This window comes from Lampris incognitus, chromosome 3 (genome assembly GCF_029633865.1).
Source record: "Lampris incognitus isolate fLamInc1 chromosome 3, fLamInc1.hap2, whole genome shotgun sequence".
Classification (NCBI taxonomy): Eukaryota; Metazoa; Chordata; class Actinopteri; order Lampriformes; family Lampridae; genus Lampris; species Lampris incognitus.
In genome coordinates, this window is record NC_079213.1 from 78,943,412 (window position 1) to 78,961,293 (window position 17,882).

Sequence of the window (17,882 nt, forward strand, 5' to 3'; positions counted from 1 at the left end):
AAACTGGCTTCATTGTGGAGTTTCTGTTTGAGTGAACGCGCCGTCACAGTGGTATGATAGCAAAACAAACCTGTGGCCAGTGAGAACTTAAGGAACCCTATAACCTGTGCAGTCACCTTGGGCATCCTGCACAATGTGATCTCCCTGTACGCCGACTTGGGCTTTTCAGCATCTATTGATATGTTGTGAGCATCTGTAAAGTTTGTAAGTCAGAGCCACAAATATTTTCCCATCCTTTGATTCATGATAAGGCTTACTGTTTCTCGGCTGAAGAAGTGTTGGTGAACATGGCCAAGTTTGGTGTTGAATTACACGACTGCATGATGAAGCTTGGGAGGTATACTTGAATTGGCTGATGGGTGGAATGTATAACCATTTCTCTACCTCTGCATTGCTGTTGAAAGAAGAGGAATAACGTGTTTTGGTCAATTCATGATTTCAGTGCTCAAATTTCAGTGGAATTCCCCTTCCAGGTCAGAACTTCCAGCAAACTGTTGGGAATGAAAAAAAAAAGTCAGATTGGTAATAGGATATTTCTTCAGGGCAGGGATCCCTTTCTGGGAGGCATATGGTGATGGGCAGCTTGAATTTCACCCATTTTCAGTGTGAAGTCCTGGATAGTAGAATATCTCTGAGGATGACGCAGTATCACTGTTGCTTGACACTACTTGGATGTCTTACATTGCATGGGGGCAATAAATAAAGGCGTTCCTGGGAAATAAAATCAGCCTTCTTACAGTTTCTGGCTCTGTCAGGGGATATTTGACTATCTGTTTGACTGTGCAATGAAGATCGGCAGTATTTAAAACACGGAATTCAGAAGCTATTTCCCAAACTAAATTAATTCTGTTCACCAAAACAACGTGTTGAGACTTATGCTTGAGTACAAAGACTACCAAAGATTAATACATAGGTAAATGGCAGACCTGTCAGGGGGATAAGTGTAAAATAAAGCTTGCTTACACAAAGGTGCTAATCGGGGATCCGGAGCACTATGGAGAATCAAGTGATGCATTTTTATGGAAAACTACTGCTAAAGCAGGTCTGTTTCTCCCTAGTGGGACAGCTGGGAGGGATATGGGCTGAATCCCAAAATAAGAGACCGTATTACTGAGTGGAGACAGATATGTAGGCTGGAGAAAGAGGGACTACGGGAAAGTGAAAGAGACAGAAATGGAGAGAGAGGGGCAGCTACACAGAGAGCACAGAGACAGAAGAGAATATGTGGTTAGAAAAGAAGTATATAAGGAGCCTGAGGCCCAATGGCCCAGCAAGGCACAGATATTACTGGCAAGAATAAAAGAGAGATCAGAATGGCTTGGAAAATCCTTGAGGATGAGAGAGAGTGAAAGGAGAAGGGAACAAAAGTCAGCACAGGAGGGTGAAACTGCATGTCTGTGTGAGTAACAAGAACAAGAGGGGTTGAAGCGACGGGAAAGTGTTTGTGTTGACCTGGCCAGCCTTGCCTGAGGAGGCCTGGGGACAGTCACTGTGGCACAACGAATGTTATCTGGAGCGTTGAAATTATCCACATCTGGCATGACATCTTCACTTTAAAAAAAAAACAACAAAACAAAAGAGAAAATCGGTAGGATTTGCAGAACAGAGCAGGTTAAGTTAAATTCACCATCCTTCAGTGAAACTTTGATATGATAGTAAGTTAAGGTTTTACATAGGCTCATAATGTTGCCCCTTTAATTGAGCTCAGGAGGCATTCTGTGTTGAATGTGACGCTGCTCTTACAAGGAGAGGTGTTGAACGTTACAAGAACCAGAGCACTGAAACTGCCGTGTCCAGCTCAATGACGCTTGTTCGCAAACACTGCGCCGGCTTTCCGCGCAGTGCATTCCATTATTTTTACAGAGCATAAATCAGAGCGATATCTGAGGGAACACAGGATGGCAAAGACACAGCAGGCAGCAGATAAAACCATGGAGAGGAGGTCTGCCCTAAAAGGAGGTAACATGAGGAGAAAAGAGCAGAGGGTGCTATGACTTGATTGAAGAGAAAGCCCTCCGCCATGGGGGAAGTAACCTACATTGAAAAAAGCATGATGCAAACCTGCAAAAGCTAGCAGCAACCGAATTGCTCTGATTGCTTAGACCACACGTCAACATTGAGTGATTTTGCAAAGACCATAACAGACTCCGTCTTTTTAATACCACTGGTAGTGCACTAGCAACAACTGTAAATGCAGCTGTTTGATTTAAGATAAGAATAAAACTACTAGATATCACTTCGCCTGGATAGCCACACCCTCCTATAATACCAGAAGATCGACTTTGGACACATTGGATCCGAAAAGAAATTTAGCAAATCTCACTCGACAGCGATAAGCACCTGTTTGATGCACACCCTCATATCCACAGGTGCTTTCTATCCCAGGCACTGGTATGAGGATTTATAAATAGGCTCTTACAACTTTAAAGAGTCGGCCTGGATCTTCTGTTGAGTTGAGGTGAAGGGAGTTCACATACCAGTCAAATCCCAGTCTAAACACCTGCATGGCAAAAGACTACCGCTTCCTGCTGAAAGGCAAAGCTATTTTCAGCACTCACGTTACCAGCCATCTAAACCTCCTCACACCCTAAAACTATCTTCACGTCAGATACCAACACACCCCTCGACTCTCTCTCGAAATAAAGCGGTGCAATAGACTGCACTGCGTCATTAGAAGCTGGAAATAGAATAATGCTTTGATAGCGAGCAAACTTTTTCTCAACTTGAGAAAAGTGGGGGCTTCGTAGGTATTCTGCTTTTCATCCTACCATGCTTTGCCTGTCAGAGCCAAGTGTCCTCAACCTTTCTGCAGTGGTAATTCCATTGCATAATGGTTAAGTCTTCCTTTGTGATGGTGGCGGGCGGGCAAGGAGGAGGGACTGTGAAGGATCACAAAAGCAGGGTGGGAGATCATATCATTTAAAGCCTGAATTATGCAGGGAAACTCAGGCAGGTGGGCTAGATTGCTGCTGGCCAGCAGAGACGAAATGCACAGACTGGGTAACAATACTTTTACAGCCCTATGGCCCGCCAATAATTCCCTAGGTTGCCATGGAAAAGGCCATAATAGGGTGAGTTATTCTAAACAAAATGGGTGGTGGAGTCCAGTGTGGTTAAAAACGGAATCCCTGGACGCAGTCGCTCGCTCTCAGGAGTATTTGCAGCAACTTTCTTATGGGAAAAGGCTAAGACAGAATTCCTTACGTGAACCAAAGTAGAAAGGATGATTGTCCTTTATAACGCTAATCGAAAACAGATGCGGTCACAGCAATCTTGCCTTCCTACAAAAACATGTAATTTTTTGGCTGAACTACACAATCGCAAAATGTATGTATCAGTTTATTTAGATAACAATTATAAGAAAACATGACAAGGACTATTTCATTTGTTAAGTTTGCCCTGTGTAGCACATGCGCTCCTTCACCCAGCGGTGGAAAAGACAGCAACTCTTTTTTTTTTTTTAAATTTATTTCTGATTTTTCCCTTTTTTCTCCCAATTTAGTGGCCAATTGATCCCTATTTTAATTCAAACACCCACCCTCGTATTGCATGCGTTCGCCAACTGCATCTCTCCGGCCGGCAGTCTCGAAGGAAAGCGCCTCCCCACTTTCGTGACAAGGCGAATCCAAGCCGAACCACTGTTTTTCCGACACACACAGAGACGCATTCAAATGACGAACACAACTCCGCCCCCCTCCCGAAGACAGCGTTGCCAATGATTGCTGCTTCACCGAGTCCGGCCATAGTCGGATCTGACGAGACCGGAGCGCGAACCCCAGTCCCCAGTGGGCAACTGCATCGACACCAAGCCGATGCTTAGACCGCTACGCCACCGCGGACTTTAAAGACAGCAACTCTTACCAGGCAACCTGTTCTACGCACGCTAACAATGGATGTGGAGCAATAGAAAGTAATCTGACCAGGCAGTTGCAGGAAGTGAAGGGCAAAATCAACCTATAGCCATGTGTTTGTGCACAGCGTAGTTCCTCCTTAGACAAGCATGTCAAGTCGGACGGAAGAATTCTTTTAGTTAACCATTTGAATCGGAGGAACTAATCACGCCTGGCTCTGGAGCGGGTTTCCAGGGTCCACTGACCTCTGGCTATTCAGAGTAACGTCAAACGTTAAATCCACTATAATTAGGTGCACAACTCTTTAGAGGCTGCGTGATAAGCAAGGCGTCTGTGTTTGCTCTTTTGTCTTTTGATGGTGTTTTCAGGGGGTTGGGAGGCCAGCAGGCATTTGAGGTCAGGGGTAAATGACTCTGCCCCCCACCTCTTCTTAAAGACATGCTTATACTGTCCTGTGGTGCCTTATTCCCTGGACTCAGAACTCCATATAAAGTAATGTCTGGTTGGAGATGATATTTAACAAACTCCACCACAGCACAGGGGTCAAACTCTGTGTGTGTGTGTGTGTGTGTGTGTGTGTGTGTGTGTGTGTGTGTGTGTGTGTGTGTGTGTGTGTGTGTGTGTGTGTGTGTGTGTGTGTGTGTGTGTGTGTGTGTAACATCGACTACACACCTCAGGTCATAAGATCAGCCTATCACAGCATCCCAAATCTGGCACTATAGCTGGGCCCGGGACAAAAACAATCTCCACTCAACAACGACAAACAGTTTCTCAGTCACCCACACAGGAATCCCTGGACAATCAAGTGGAAAATAAATTACGCAACATCAAAACTAGATGTTCTTCTCACACATATATTCCAGTGGAGGGGCAAGGTTATTTCTCTGTAGAAAATATGAGGCATAAAAATAATCCATCTCCACCCGCCCTAGAAGCCCATAAATGCCATCGTATTCACCTGAATGTATACAGCGAAGCAGCAACAGGGGTTTTAGTTGGGAGTCAGTAGTAACTCCAGAGACACATGCTCAGAGGTGCAAGCTTGCTCTCGTGGAAGGTCTCACCACAGGAATGTACAAATGTAATCACTCATACATTCCCCCCATGCAAAGCTATGAAAAAAGTAAACTTCACTTTTTAACAAAACATCTCCTTTCATATACAAGCGCACCTTCAAGTTACTCCGGTTCATCCCTCCGCCTCACACCCTCCCTAAACACACCAATCACCTGGCCCAATTTAGGGAGCATGTGTGGGGTACAAGGTCCCACAAGTGCAAGCAAGCATTGTGGTTTCCTGGTCAGTGGCTTTTTGGAATGTTTGACTTGACAGAATGGTTCAGTAGAAACCACTTCAATTGCGGGCCGAGGCAATCCACTGAGAGTGGAGGTGCTGAGAAGCACACAAAGTTAATGGAGCCTGCAGAGCCCTCCTGACAGGGTTTCCCCTCACGCCTAATTGTAGCGAGAGCTGCGCTGTTCGTTTCAACGTCAAGTTATTCTGAGAAATAAAATCAAAACCTAATGCTGAAAATGAAAAACAAATATTATCAAGATTGGTTGTAATAATGAATAATAAACTGCTCCACCGCATCAGTCATACTTTGATATACAACACTAATGACTCTCTTTCTCCATCCAAATGTGCGCGGTCTGAGAGAATGAGCTCGGGGGTCTGCATATGGAAAAAAGTTACTGAGTAGAAAAAGGATGACATCAGCTTTGAGAGATTTGAATGAAAACACCAAGCCGCAGCAGCATCAAGGCTGTCTAGGCTTTCTTGGTGTCTGTCTCGGATGTGGGGGTTGGAGGCAGGAATGAGCGAGGAAGGCTTTGAAACGTGCTCTATAATTAGCAGAGACACTATATCAATGGCAGGTTGTCTGGACCTGCAGAAATATGCCCAAGTTCTGATAATGAAAGAGAAAAGAAAAGTAGAGGCTCTCTGTCCTATCGTAAAACGTAATCAGGGATGTACTCTATCTCTCTTTGTGTCTCTGTGCAGCTGATTTAAAATCCCTATGCCTTTCTTTTTCTCGACCTTGTCTCATTCTCTGCTTCCATGTGACTTGAACCAAATAAGTGCTACTCAGCGGCATGGAAAACCCCATAAAAAAAACACCAAAGATGGTTGCAAATATCCCACTTTTGACAGGTGAATACATTCTGAATCAGGGGACATAAACTTGCACGTATTTTTGTCTCGCCACTATCTGATGGTCTGCTGTGAATTCTAGCATCGACTGACATTGGCCCTGGATGGCGTGTTTATTGATTCATTTGGACAGCCTCACTTAGTAGATCAAACTCACAGTAATGGCTGTGCTGGGTCAATGAAATGTGGGAGAAAAGAAGAGTGGCTAATGTAGTTATCTGGGCTACGTTATCTCAGCAGGCTTCACGGTGGAATACATGTTTTGCTACTGCTGTCCACATAAACTGATTCCTGGCCAGCAACAGGGTGGCACAAAAAAAACAACTTTTTTTCTTTTTTTTTTTTTTTTTTTTGCTGAAATGGCAGATCAGCCCTGCACCTTTCCCTCCACTATGAGAAAGCAATGGGAGCAAAGAGATAAAAAAAAGGACAGTGACTCAAGAATTTGAGTTGGACATTGTACACTATCTGACCCCACGGGTTATTTTAAAGCAAGCAGGAGAGCGGCAATGTTGTGCATGTGAAGCTTAAAGTGCATCTCACCTCTTATCATTATCACGCCTCTCGCTGTTATGAAGCAGAATAGAGGAAAGCACTGCCCTGAGGCTCTGGACTTTACTCAAATGTTGCATATCAAACAAAATGACTCGAGTAAGGCATTGCATAAGCAGATTTTTTTCGAATTTAACTAAATGAAACTACCAATGGGGTCTGCGGTACTAAAGAAATACATGCAGCAGAAATACGGCATCACTGAACTGATTAATTTGGATTGTATTCAATAATTCAAAAGGGAATATCCCATCATGGAGGTTAGTGAGTAAGTCTTCTAACTTGGAAATTTTGTGGGTTTTTTTGTGGATTTTTCCCCCTTTTTTCTCCCCAATTGTATCCAGCCAATTACCCCACTCTTCCGAGCCGTCCTGATCTCTCCTCCACCCCCTCTGCCGATCCGGGGAGGGCTGCAGACTACCACATGCCTCCTCCGATACATGTGGAGTTGCCAGCTGCTTCTTTTCACCTGACAGTGAGGAGTTTCACCAGGGGGACGTAGCACATGGGAGGATCACGCTATTCTCCCCAGTTCCCCCACCCCCCGGAACAGGCGCCCCGACAGACCAGAGGAGGCGCTAGTACAGCGACCAGGACACATACCCACATCCGGCTTCCCACCTGCAGACATGGCCAATTGTGTCTGTAGGGGCGCCCGACCAAGCCAGAGGCAACATGGAGATTCGAACTGGTGATCCTCGTGTTGGTAGGCAATGGAATCAACTGCCACACTACACTACCCAGACGCCTGAAAATTGTGCTTTTATTAGCTGTGTACATTTGCCAATACAAAGAATTTGGCTTGGTGGGCCAATCACACAAAACAGATAAAACTTTAGACAAGATTACAACATGTGGTCTAGCTAAGTAAGCATAAACAAAAAGAACAGGAAATTATGGGTGTTTGCCACTCACATATGTGACTGTATTCGGATTCATTATTGAATGAATTGAACGATGCTCGAGTGGATAATAGACTGCGTTTGATCTGTTACAACGGTTCAGATTCATTCATGGTAAACTGCTCAGTGTATCCAATCAGACAAAAATATATTTTCGACTTCCTTCGACACAGTGACATTCAAAATAAACCATCCACAGACATAATGCGTTACTATCTCTAGAAATGTTTATGACCTCAGACTCGTGCTATGCTGCTGTTTAATATATCCCTGCACTGCAACCACTTATAGCAACTCAGAAATACGCAACATGTGCACCAGCCATGCTGTTTAGGGCCGCTCCATGTGTACAAAATGCTTCTTTGAATCGTAACAACCAATGTAGATGCTTTGATTTCCTCCAGCAGCGCAGATAGGAAAACCCACAGTATTATGAGAAAAGATAAACCAATGGTCATAAATGTGGTGTATGTGATCATAAAAGGCCCATGTGAAACATAGCTCTCAGATATCGATCTTGAGAGCTTGGTGACCAATCTGTTTGTTATTCTGTAGACCCCCATTTCCATGGCTGCTACACATGGTGATTCAAATTGAGACAACATCTCATCCACCATGTTTACTCCCCATATACTGTATAATGCAATGTATATGGGCTGTAATCCTCCAGTCATCTGAGTTTGAACATAAATCTTGGATTAATGCCACCACACGACATAGAGTCTTTCACAGCGTACTCCTGACTTATCCTATATGGTACTTAATTGATTTTGCTAACTCGACACTAAATACTCATCTTTACTAACTCTTTACTTCCTTTATCCATTATGAGTAGGAAAAGCATGACACCGTGGGAGAATTTGGAAGATGGGTTATCGTATGCTATTGTGTCCAAAACCGGTTTTACTCTCTGTTCAGTGTTTTTATGACAGTGTCTGGTGTGGTCTGTGCAATGAATGGGGCACACGGTGAGCCATGTGCTCTCAGAAGAAAGAGAGGTCTGCTTGTCGCCGCGAGCATTATGGCTCCCCATGCGTACTAAGCCAGCGTAACTCAAAACCCACCAGAGTGCTCTAAAGTAAGACAACACTTTATCAAGTGCCAGGCTTGGTTGAGTAGGTCTGATGGGAGTCAAACACAGACATTGACTAGGTGTCACAAGATAGCTGTCCAAACACTGAGGCGAGGGACTCGGTGGCCTGGTGTGTGTGTTTGTTTGTGTGAGGTGAAGTAGGGGAGAGACAGAGGGAGAGGGGGCAAGAGAGAGAGAGAGAGAGAGAGAGAGAGAGAGAGAGAGAGAGAGAGAGAGAGAGAGAGAGAGAGAGAGAGAGAGAGAGAGAGAGAGAGAGAGAGAGAGAGAGAGAGAGGGAGGGAGGAAGGGGGACAGAGATAGAGAGAGAAAGAGAGGGAGAGAGAGAGGGAGAGAGAGTAAGTGAAAGACAGTAAGAGAGCGAGAGAGAGACAGAGGGCGAGACACAGAGTGAGAGAGGGGGGACAGAGGGGGGGCAGAGAGAGAGAGAGAGAGAGAGAGAGAGAGAGAGAGAGAGAGAGAGAGAGAGAGAGAGAGAGAGAGAGAGAGAGAGAGAGACAGAGAGAGAGAGAGAGGGAGACAGAGAGAGAGAGAGAGAGAGAGAGAGAGAGAGAGAGAGAGAGAGAGAGAGAGAGAGAGAGAGAGAGAGAGAGAGAGAGAGAGAGAGAGAGACAGAGAGAGACAGAGAGAGACAGAGAGAAAGAGAAAGAGAAAGAGAAAGAGAAAGGGAGAGCATCTGCAGTGTCTCTCTGTGGTCTGGGAATAAATTTGTTTCAATTTTCATTTTAATAATGTAAATTTAACTGTTTAGTTTTGTTTTTGTTCATTGCATGGAATTGCTAAAATTGATTTCTTGTCTGGGGAGGACATAATTTTAAGTGGGATGTCCACAACTAAATAATAATATCATTGGTTAATGAACACTTCAACTGTGCTCATGTAGACTTACTGAAGATGGGGAATCCAGTCATGCTGCTCAGGGGTAAAACACACATAGTTTTATATGAGATGGAGGAAAAGTGAAAGAGGAGAAAGCGAGTGAACTTCACTTCCATGTCATTTGACCTAACTGTGCCATCATCATGCCAGGCATTTAAAATAGCCAACACCCAAAAAGCACTGCAAATGAAATAAACCACTAATTAGTGGATTAAACACTAAAGTGAGCGGTCACTGGTGGCTGAGTAGCGCTGAGACCCAACATCAGAAAAGACTGTATCACTAACAGCCGACGGTGTTTGTCATACCCCCCTAATCAATAATGGATACTCTACACATGTAATATGACAGTGCAGCAAATGTGTCCTTCAGTAGTCACCCTGTGGTGTAGACAGTCACAGTCACGTCATATAAAAACAACCCCCACCCACCAGGACCCCACTGCCCCGAACTGCTCCATTTGCACTAATTGTCATTCAGATTAGGGAGGAATCTGTTGTTTAAAGGTTCTCCTGACACCATTAATACAAAAAGAACAATTAAGCGCAATTAGGCTTTTCCAGGCAAAGGGGGTTATCTGGTAATCTAGGAAGCAACATCTCCCTTTCAGATGGGACATTACCATTTCGATTATCAACCACATGCATACCAAAGTACAGCAAAAGATTACAGAGTAATGTATGCTATATAAGTAATATGTAAGGTTTATATGTATACACTTTTATAATTAAGTGTGAATATGAGCAAAGCTCCAAGTCGAACTCCTGGCATATATGGAAATTCACATGGAATATAAAACAGATTCTGGTTCAGATAAATCATTTTGATTTAAATAATATTATTTGGTATTTATCCTGCCCAGCAGGGCCTGTGACTCTAAATAGCTGGCCTGAGAGTGCTTAATTGAAAAAGTGGGGGTTGCATTCAGAATAATGTCACTTTCATTATTAGTGACAGCAGCTTGTTGACTTCCCAGACTACTTTACTTGGAAAAGTGTGGTTATGTTTGAGAGCTGTCTGGACAGCTTTTTGATGATTGCTTTATCATGCAAAAAAAAACAAAAAACACGTGGTAGTTTAGAAAGGAGGGCATGGATAACCCTAAAATGCATTGAGTTTGACAGGGGCCAGCTCTGGCCAGTCTGGCTGTGAGTGGAGTCATAATACACAATACACAAGGCAGGCTTAGAAGCAGAGGATAACAACAATATCACCTCTAAGAGAAATATGAATGAGAACTGGGGTTAAAATCTAAACTGATAACTGAGCATCCAAGTGTAGAAATTTGAATCAGGAAAGTCGTTACTTGGCTGACCCTTTGCAGGCCCAAATAAAAAAAAGCTCTTTAAAAGGAGCCGAGTCTGTATTTGCGTTGTGGTCATCAAGAGGGGAGAAGATTAATCCCTGTGGACCAAGTAACCCATTCAGGAGGGAGGGCTTGACTAATACGTGCAAGGGCTTGCAGCCAGGGCATTGGAAATCCTCTGGGTTATGTCCAAGCTGAAGAGTGACTTAGGGGACAATCCTGGGGGTAGGGGGTGCAGTGCACTCACATTTCATGATTGTTTACTGTAAAGTAGTTTTACGCATGCGCACATCCACCAAATCAAACGTTCCCAGCAACTCCGCAGGGGGTGGGGGGTGGATTGGGGTGGGAGGGGTGAGGGGGGCGCAGTGATTCCACGCAACGGCCACACCACCAAGGCAATGGGGAAAGTTTCACAGATGGCATTACATTACTCAACGAAGACCACGACATGCACTAATAACATATTCTGCACAGTGTTCAAATACATTAGTTAAGGGGGGTGGACGATTAGCCTAGCTAACGTTTGGAGCTGTTTTTAATCGTAATCACTGGCGCATGAGAAAAAAAATCTCGAGCTCCACTCAATGGATAGACAAATATTATCTGCTATTAATAATGCATGTGATCTATGCATGAGCAAATAATTATATGTCTCAGGGCTTCAAATGCAAGATAACTAGCTATACACTTGAAGTGTTTAAACCAGAATGTGGACGGTGTGAGACGCTCATCTCTGGGACAAATAGCTTCCCGCCAGTACTGGCCTCGCAAGTCTTTACAGTCACTTTTGTGCTAATTAACAATAAAACCATAAAGTTGTCCGTCTTGAAAAGTGCGTCGCCATTAGCCTGAAACATATTTGAGTTTGCACCCTTCCTCAAATAGTGACACTCGCTGGCGTGTGAACTGGAATCGCGGTGTGCTCGAGCGGCCAAACACGCCCCTCTACGGATGAGCCGCGGCTGCGAGACGCGATGAAAACACCAACGCATGGCTCTCTGCGGACCCAACACCCATCCGCAGCCACGCACATCTCTATTAAGAGCAATAACATGTATGTTTTAATCAGAACTACCGAAATATTAGAAATCATGTCAAGCCTCGGGGCGATAGAGAGCGCGTTCTGTCAGTGTGAGGACTCAATGGGAAGGCAAGTTTGGCCGTGGCGCGTCCATAGAGGCACTTCAGTTGGAGGAAGAGTGGGGTACTCACGCACTGCCTCCTGTTTGGGGTCCAAGCCGGAGGTACCCTGCTGAAGTTTGTTAATCTTGTCCTGGAGTCCCCGAACTCGGTGGTTGGTTGACATGAGGTCGACCTCGAGCTCCTGGAAGATTGAGCAGGCATGCTTGGCCAGGTCAGAGAGCTGCCGCAACGTCCGAGAGAGAGCCACGTTATTGATGGAGCACAAATCCTCGACGAGCACCACCTCGTCACTGGGAGCCGAATGCCTGCAAAGTAGCTGAGGTTCCACTATTCGTTTGGCAAAAGGCATGTTTGATATGATGGACCTCGGAGATAATTCCAATAAAGAGTGAAACAAGAGTGAACAAAATGTAGAAGAAAAAAAGAGGGGGAAAAACAGTTCTCGCCCACTCCCCCCTTAATCCAGTTTTAAAAGTTCAACTGTTGATGCCCCATCCTATTGCTCTATAAGGCTGGTAGGTATTTGCATGGCGAGAGGGGACTGCTCCGGTCTTCGTTGTGCCCCTTGGTCATCTGCTGCCGATCTGTGTGCTATGTTGTTCACTGCTCCAAACGAGAGGTGGTTTTAAAAAAAGACAGTACCAAAATATGGCGCGGATCACCGTTTTTCTCCGGATCCGGACTCCATGGCGCGCGCTTTCCTCTCTAATACAGCTGCCAAATTTGATATGCTGTCTTCAGGGAGAGAGATAGCTTTATGCCCGCGGAAATGTTTTCTTTCTTTCTGTTGATATAGTGTTGCTCTCTTTTTGTGCACACATATATTTATGTATATATATGCATGTATGTATATATATGCATGCATGTATGTATGTATGTATGTATGTATGTATGTATGTACACTACCGTTCAAAAGTTTGGGATCACCCAAACAATTTCGTGTTTTCCATGAAAAGTCACACTTATTCACCACCATATGTTGTGAAATGAATAGAAAATAGAGTCAAGACATTGACAAGGTTAGAAATAATGATTTGTATTTGAAATAAGATTTTTTTTACATCAAACTTTGCTTTCGTCAAAGAATCCTCCATTTGCAGCAATTACAGCATTGCAGACCTTTGGCATTCTAGCTGTTAATTTGTTGAGGTAATCTGGAGAAATTGCACCCCACGCTTCCAGAAGCAGCTCCCACAAGTTGGATTGGTTGGATGGGCACTTCTTTGAGCAGATTGAGTTTCTGGAGCATCACATTTGTGGGGTCAATTAAACGCTCAAAATGGCCAGAAAAAGAGAACTTTCATCTGAAACTCGACAGTCTATTCTTGTTCTTAGAAATGAAGGCTATTCCATGCGAGAAATTGCTAAGAAACTGAAGATTTCCTACACCGGTGTGTACTACTCCCTTCAGAGGACAGCACAAACAGGCTCTAACAGGTACTATTTAATGAAGATGCCAGTTGGGGACCTGTGAGGCGTCTGTTTCTCAAACTAGAGACTCTAATGTACTTATCTTCTTGCTCAGTTGTGCAACGCGGCCTCCCACTTCTTTTTCTACTCTGGTTAGAGACTGTTTGTGCTGTCCACTGAAGGGAGTAGTACACACCGGTGTAGGAAATCTTCAATTTCTTAGCAATTTCTCGCATGGAATAGCCTTCATTTCTAAGAACAAGAATAGACTGTCGAGTTTCAGATGAAAGTTCTCTTTTTCTGGCCATTTTTAGCGTTTAATTGACCCCACAAATGTGATGCTCCAGAAACTCAATCTGCTCAAAGAAGTGCCCATCCAACCAATCCAACTTGTGGGAGCTGCTTCTGGAAGCGTGGGGTGCAATTTCTCCAGATTACCTCAACAAATTAACAGCTAGAATGCCAAAGGTCTGCAATGCTGTAATTGCTGCAAATGGAGGATTCTTTGACGAAAGCAAAGTTTGATGTAAAAAAAATCTTATTTCAAATACAAATCATTATTTCTAACCTTGTCAATGTCTTGACTCTATTTTCTATTCATTTCACAACATATGGTGGTGAATAAGTGTGACTTTTCATGGAAAACACGAAATTGTTTGGGTGATCCCAAACTTTTGAACGGTAGTGTATGTATGTATGTATGTATATATATATATGCATGTATGTATATATATGCATGTATGTATGTATATGCATGTATGTATGTATATATATATATTACTGAGGCTACTTTTTTCAGCAGTTTGATAGATTTGATCATTCATTTTTGTGTGGCGCTCTAGGCCACAGAATTTCATGGCCTGCAACACTTGCCTTCATGCTCTCTAGTTGCACTCATGACAATAAAAACCTTGAACCTTGAACTTGTGAAATTTATCATGTGTGAAGAAATGTTAACTACCCAAGCACCCTCCCTAAAGTGGTATCCAAACCAGCCAATGCCCATGTGCATCCGGCATGTATTTCCCCTATTTTCACTGTTATTTCCCCCTCACGGCAAAAAGATTATTGAAGATGTTTTTAAATTGCACAGATTAGTATGTAGGCTGTCCTATACAGCGAGTGAGTTTTTCCATTACTCTCACCCCAAGAGAGGGCTGGACCTCATTGTTGAGGAAACGGACTAGGGTTTGGAGACGGAATGGGACTGGCAGTGCTACAATTCATTTTGTGGCTGCAGCCTGTATTTACTTAACATTACTGTTTGGTCTGTGACATTCCTGTAGTTTTAGCATATCAAGGAAGAACACATGGTTTTGACAGGGGAAAAAAAAGTCCAGCTATCTGGTTGAAGGTCCCTCGATTCTGCGATGCGACAAAGCTTTAATTAGTCCCAAAATAAATGAATCAAGGGCAACTTTCCCAACATTTCTACATCTCGACTTCGAAAACACTTGTCTCCATAAATGGTAAGGCGTAAATCACAAGTCCAAAATGAATGGGACTATTTGAACTTCCAAATTCTTGATGGAAATTGTAACTTTGTGAATTCCGGCGCGAGCTTGTCGTCCAAAGCTCTTCCTAGGTCTTTTGCTTTCACCTCTGTACGCAGACTTGACAGCCTAGACGGGGCTTCATTCACATTTGCTGAATGAGTGTTTAGCTAAATCCCAGCTGACAGGGCTGGAATCAGCAGAGGTGACAGCCTAAGCCCTTCCTGTGGACTAGCTAATGTCCACAGCAGAAGTGCAACCTTTGCAAAGCCCGGCAGGGACAAAGGAGAGATGAGAGAAATGGTGTATGTCGTCATCTTTGAGTAATGGTGTAACCACAAAGGGCTAACTTGAACAGACAAAAGCTGGTAATCTTTGCTAGCGAGAACAGCCAGCGTTAACTTTTATCCCCCTCTGGGGGGATATAATTTAATGGATCAGTATTGAGCATATGGGCGAAATACTTTGACACTCAGATCTTGTCAATACTTACTAGTTTTCTCCCTGTGATCTATGTTGGACAGTGTTCAGCTCATTTCGCTGATGCTGGGGAGTTATTTCAACAGATGACATTTTCTGTCCCCCTCTCTTACTTCAAAAATGTTTCTTCTTATTCTCTCACCAAGAGAATCAAATGTCTGTATGCTTCCCACTTGAAGATTCATGTAACAGTAACACCTATTAAGATAACTCAGTAATCACACTTTGTACATGAAAGCTAAATAGCAATTATATCAAATCAGCATATACATAGAGGCGATGCTTGGCTGACATAGTATAAAGTTTCTTCATCACGTGCAGCTGTCGTCTTGAAATGCAAACCAAACAGTGTTAAGTGGTATTTATAGTTCAATGAGAATGACTAGCCAGTCAGCCGTCTGAATGAATGAATCCGTATGTCTGTCTCCGGGTGTACGCCTAGAGACATATACTCCCCTGTAGAAGTGGTTATGATGAAAGGTTAATAGAGGCTGGTGCTGTTCACCCGCATATGCAGGAAAAGTACCAAAAATCAGTTATGGAAACGAGGAAATGTGGAAGGTTTACTCTGTATAACATCTCCAGTTTGTCTCCCGTACTACACTCGCTCACTTATTCCTGTTCTCCATCCAGGTTGTCAGACAGTGGGTATGACGCAACACAGGAGACCAGAATGATTTTCAGGTTCAAACATTACTCATCTGTTTTTATTTCTTTCTCCAAAAATGCCCACCAGAAAGGACCTTCCCTACTTTTCATACTTAAGAAATCTTACAGAATACTTTATTAAGTCCCAAATATAGATTCTCATACTGCTGTCCCGATCGAAAAATGAAAGGCATCATTGAGGCACAATACATGAACAGTGATGGTTTGATTTTTTTTGGGCATACCTGTCGTCCAGGTGGAAGTACATTAACAAAGACAGCGATTTTGGAAACTACACCAGCAAAGTGCAAGAGAGGCCGACCAAAAAGGCAGTATCATGATGACATCGAAGAACGGCTTAGTCTGAAAATATCGGAGGCAACAAGAGCAGCTCAGGACAGAAAGAACTGGAGGGAACTTGTTTGGCAAGCATGTCACCCTGATGGTGCTGGCAACCCTCGCTAATGAGGAGGCCTTGAAGAAGAAGAAGGTTTAATTAAGGGTTTCAGAGGCACTAGGACTCGTTAATACGTTGCAGCTAAACACGAAAGACAAAAGATGTATGAACTTCATGACCCTGATCATGACCGCATACAAAAAACAAAACAACAAAAAAACCAAAGTGACGAAAATTGAGTGAAAGTTGACAGATGTGATGTGTGTCCATGCATTAACTTATAACTTGATGAGTGGAGCATGACTAATAGAGAAAAGGGCATATCAATTTTTGATGTGTCTTAATGGGAGCTGAGTATGTTAGTGGTTATTTTTGGGCAACACCGGCTGAGGGTCTGGGAATACAGCCATCTATGGTGAGGGTCTTGACCCATGGTTGTTGTGTCTCTGTAGTAGAAAGCACAGCTGCTTTGCTTGAGCCGGGGGGGGGGGTGATTAGTGGGGTTACACCGTCTGTCTGTCTTCATACGTCTCTCTCGCTCATTCACCCACATATATTAACGCTGACCCATCACAAATTTATGTCGATATAGCGATCCAAAATGAAGTCAAACTGACCGAAAAGGCTTTTGGACACTATTTGACAGGTATCTCTGAAAACGTCACAAAAACCTGGCTTCCTTAAGAACATGTGCGTAGGGTTTCCAGATTTGGGCTGAACTGTGAATGAACCCAAGCAAATTCTGTTTACTGGTTGGGGTTTCTTGGCTGAAAAGACCTCGCTTGGCCACATGATCCAAATCGGGGTTTTTTTTCGGTCTCTCTGGAGCTTTCGCTCACCATATGTGTCTATGTGTAATTGAAAAAGGTACAGCATCCTTGCATCAATGCTACTGACCAAAAGGAGCTGATTACATTAGAAGACATTAGAAATTAGTATCGGTCTGTGAATACAGCTCACTGTATTCTTCTCTATTCTTCGCTGTATTGATTTGGCAGCTTTGAGAGATGACCTGAGATATGCTACTCTTAATATGCAAATGATGTATGTAATGATGATGATAATGTGCATTGAGAAATCCCACTAGTGTCATAAAAGGCCATTCCACTACTTCTATGACAGATAAGCCACAGTATATGTAACTGAATATAATGCAGTTAGTCAAGTAAATTGTTTATGAGACAGTACAATCTTGTCTCATGCCATAAGCAATCATCAGCTGAATATAGTCATCTGTAAGAGAACAGAGATAAATAAAGGAATCTCCTCAATAAGATTCCTGGTTTTTGTTTTTGTTTTTTTTGATATACTTTATTAATCCCTGTGAGAAATTATTCTCTCTATTTAACCCATCCTAGCTGTGTATCTAGGAGCAGACTAACTCCAGTTCGTCTTGACATGCCTCGGGTCAAAGGCACAGACAGGAGTATTAACCCTAACATGCATGTCTTTTTGATGATGGGGGAAACCAGAGCGCCCAGAGAAAGCCCACTGCAGACACAGCGAGGACAGGGAAACTCCCCACAGAGGACGACCTGGGATGACCCTCTAGGTTGGACAACCCCGAGGTTCGA

General features: G+C 43.5%; 1 protein-coding gene across 1 annotated transcript in view; it reads right to left on the reverse strand.

Moving 5' to 3' along the window:
* Positions 1-12,395, reverse strand: part of nhsa (Nance-Horan syndrome a (congenital cataracts and dental anomalies)) — a 72,866-nt gene extending 60,471 nt beyond the window's left edge. The window contains exon 1 of the mRNA XM_056277093.1: positions 11,950-12,395. Coding sequence (XP_056133068.1) covers positions 11,950-12,229 — 280 coding nt within the window. The 5' untranslated portion in view covers positions 12,230-12,395. The remainder of the gene's footprint in view (positions 1-11,949) is intronic.
* Positions 12,396-17,882: the final 5,487 nt, after the last annotated feature.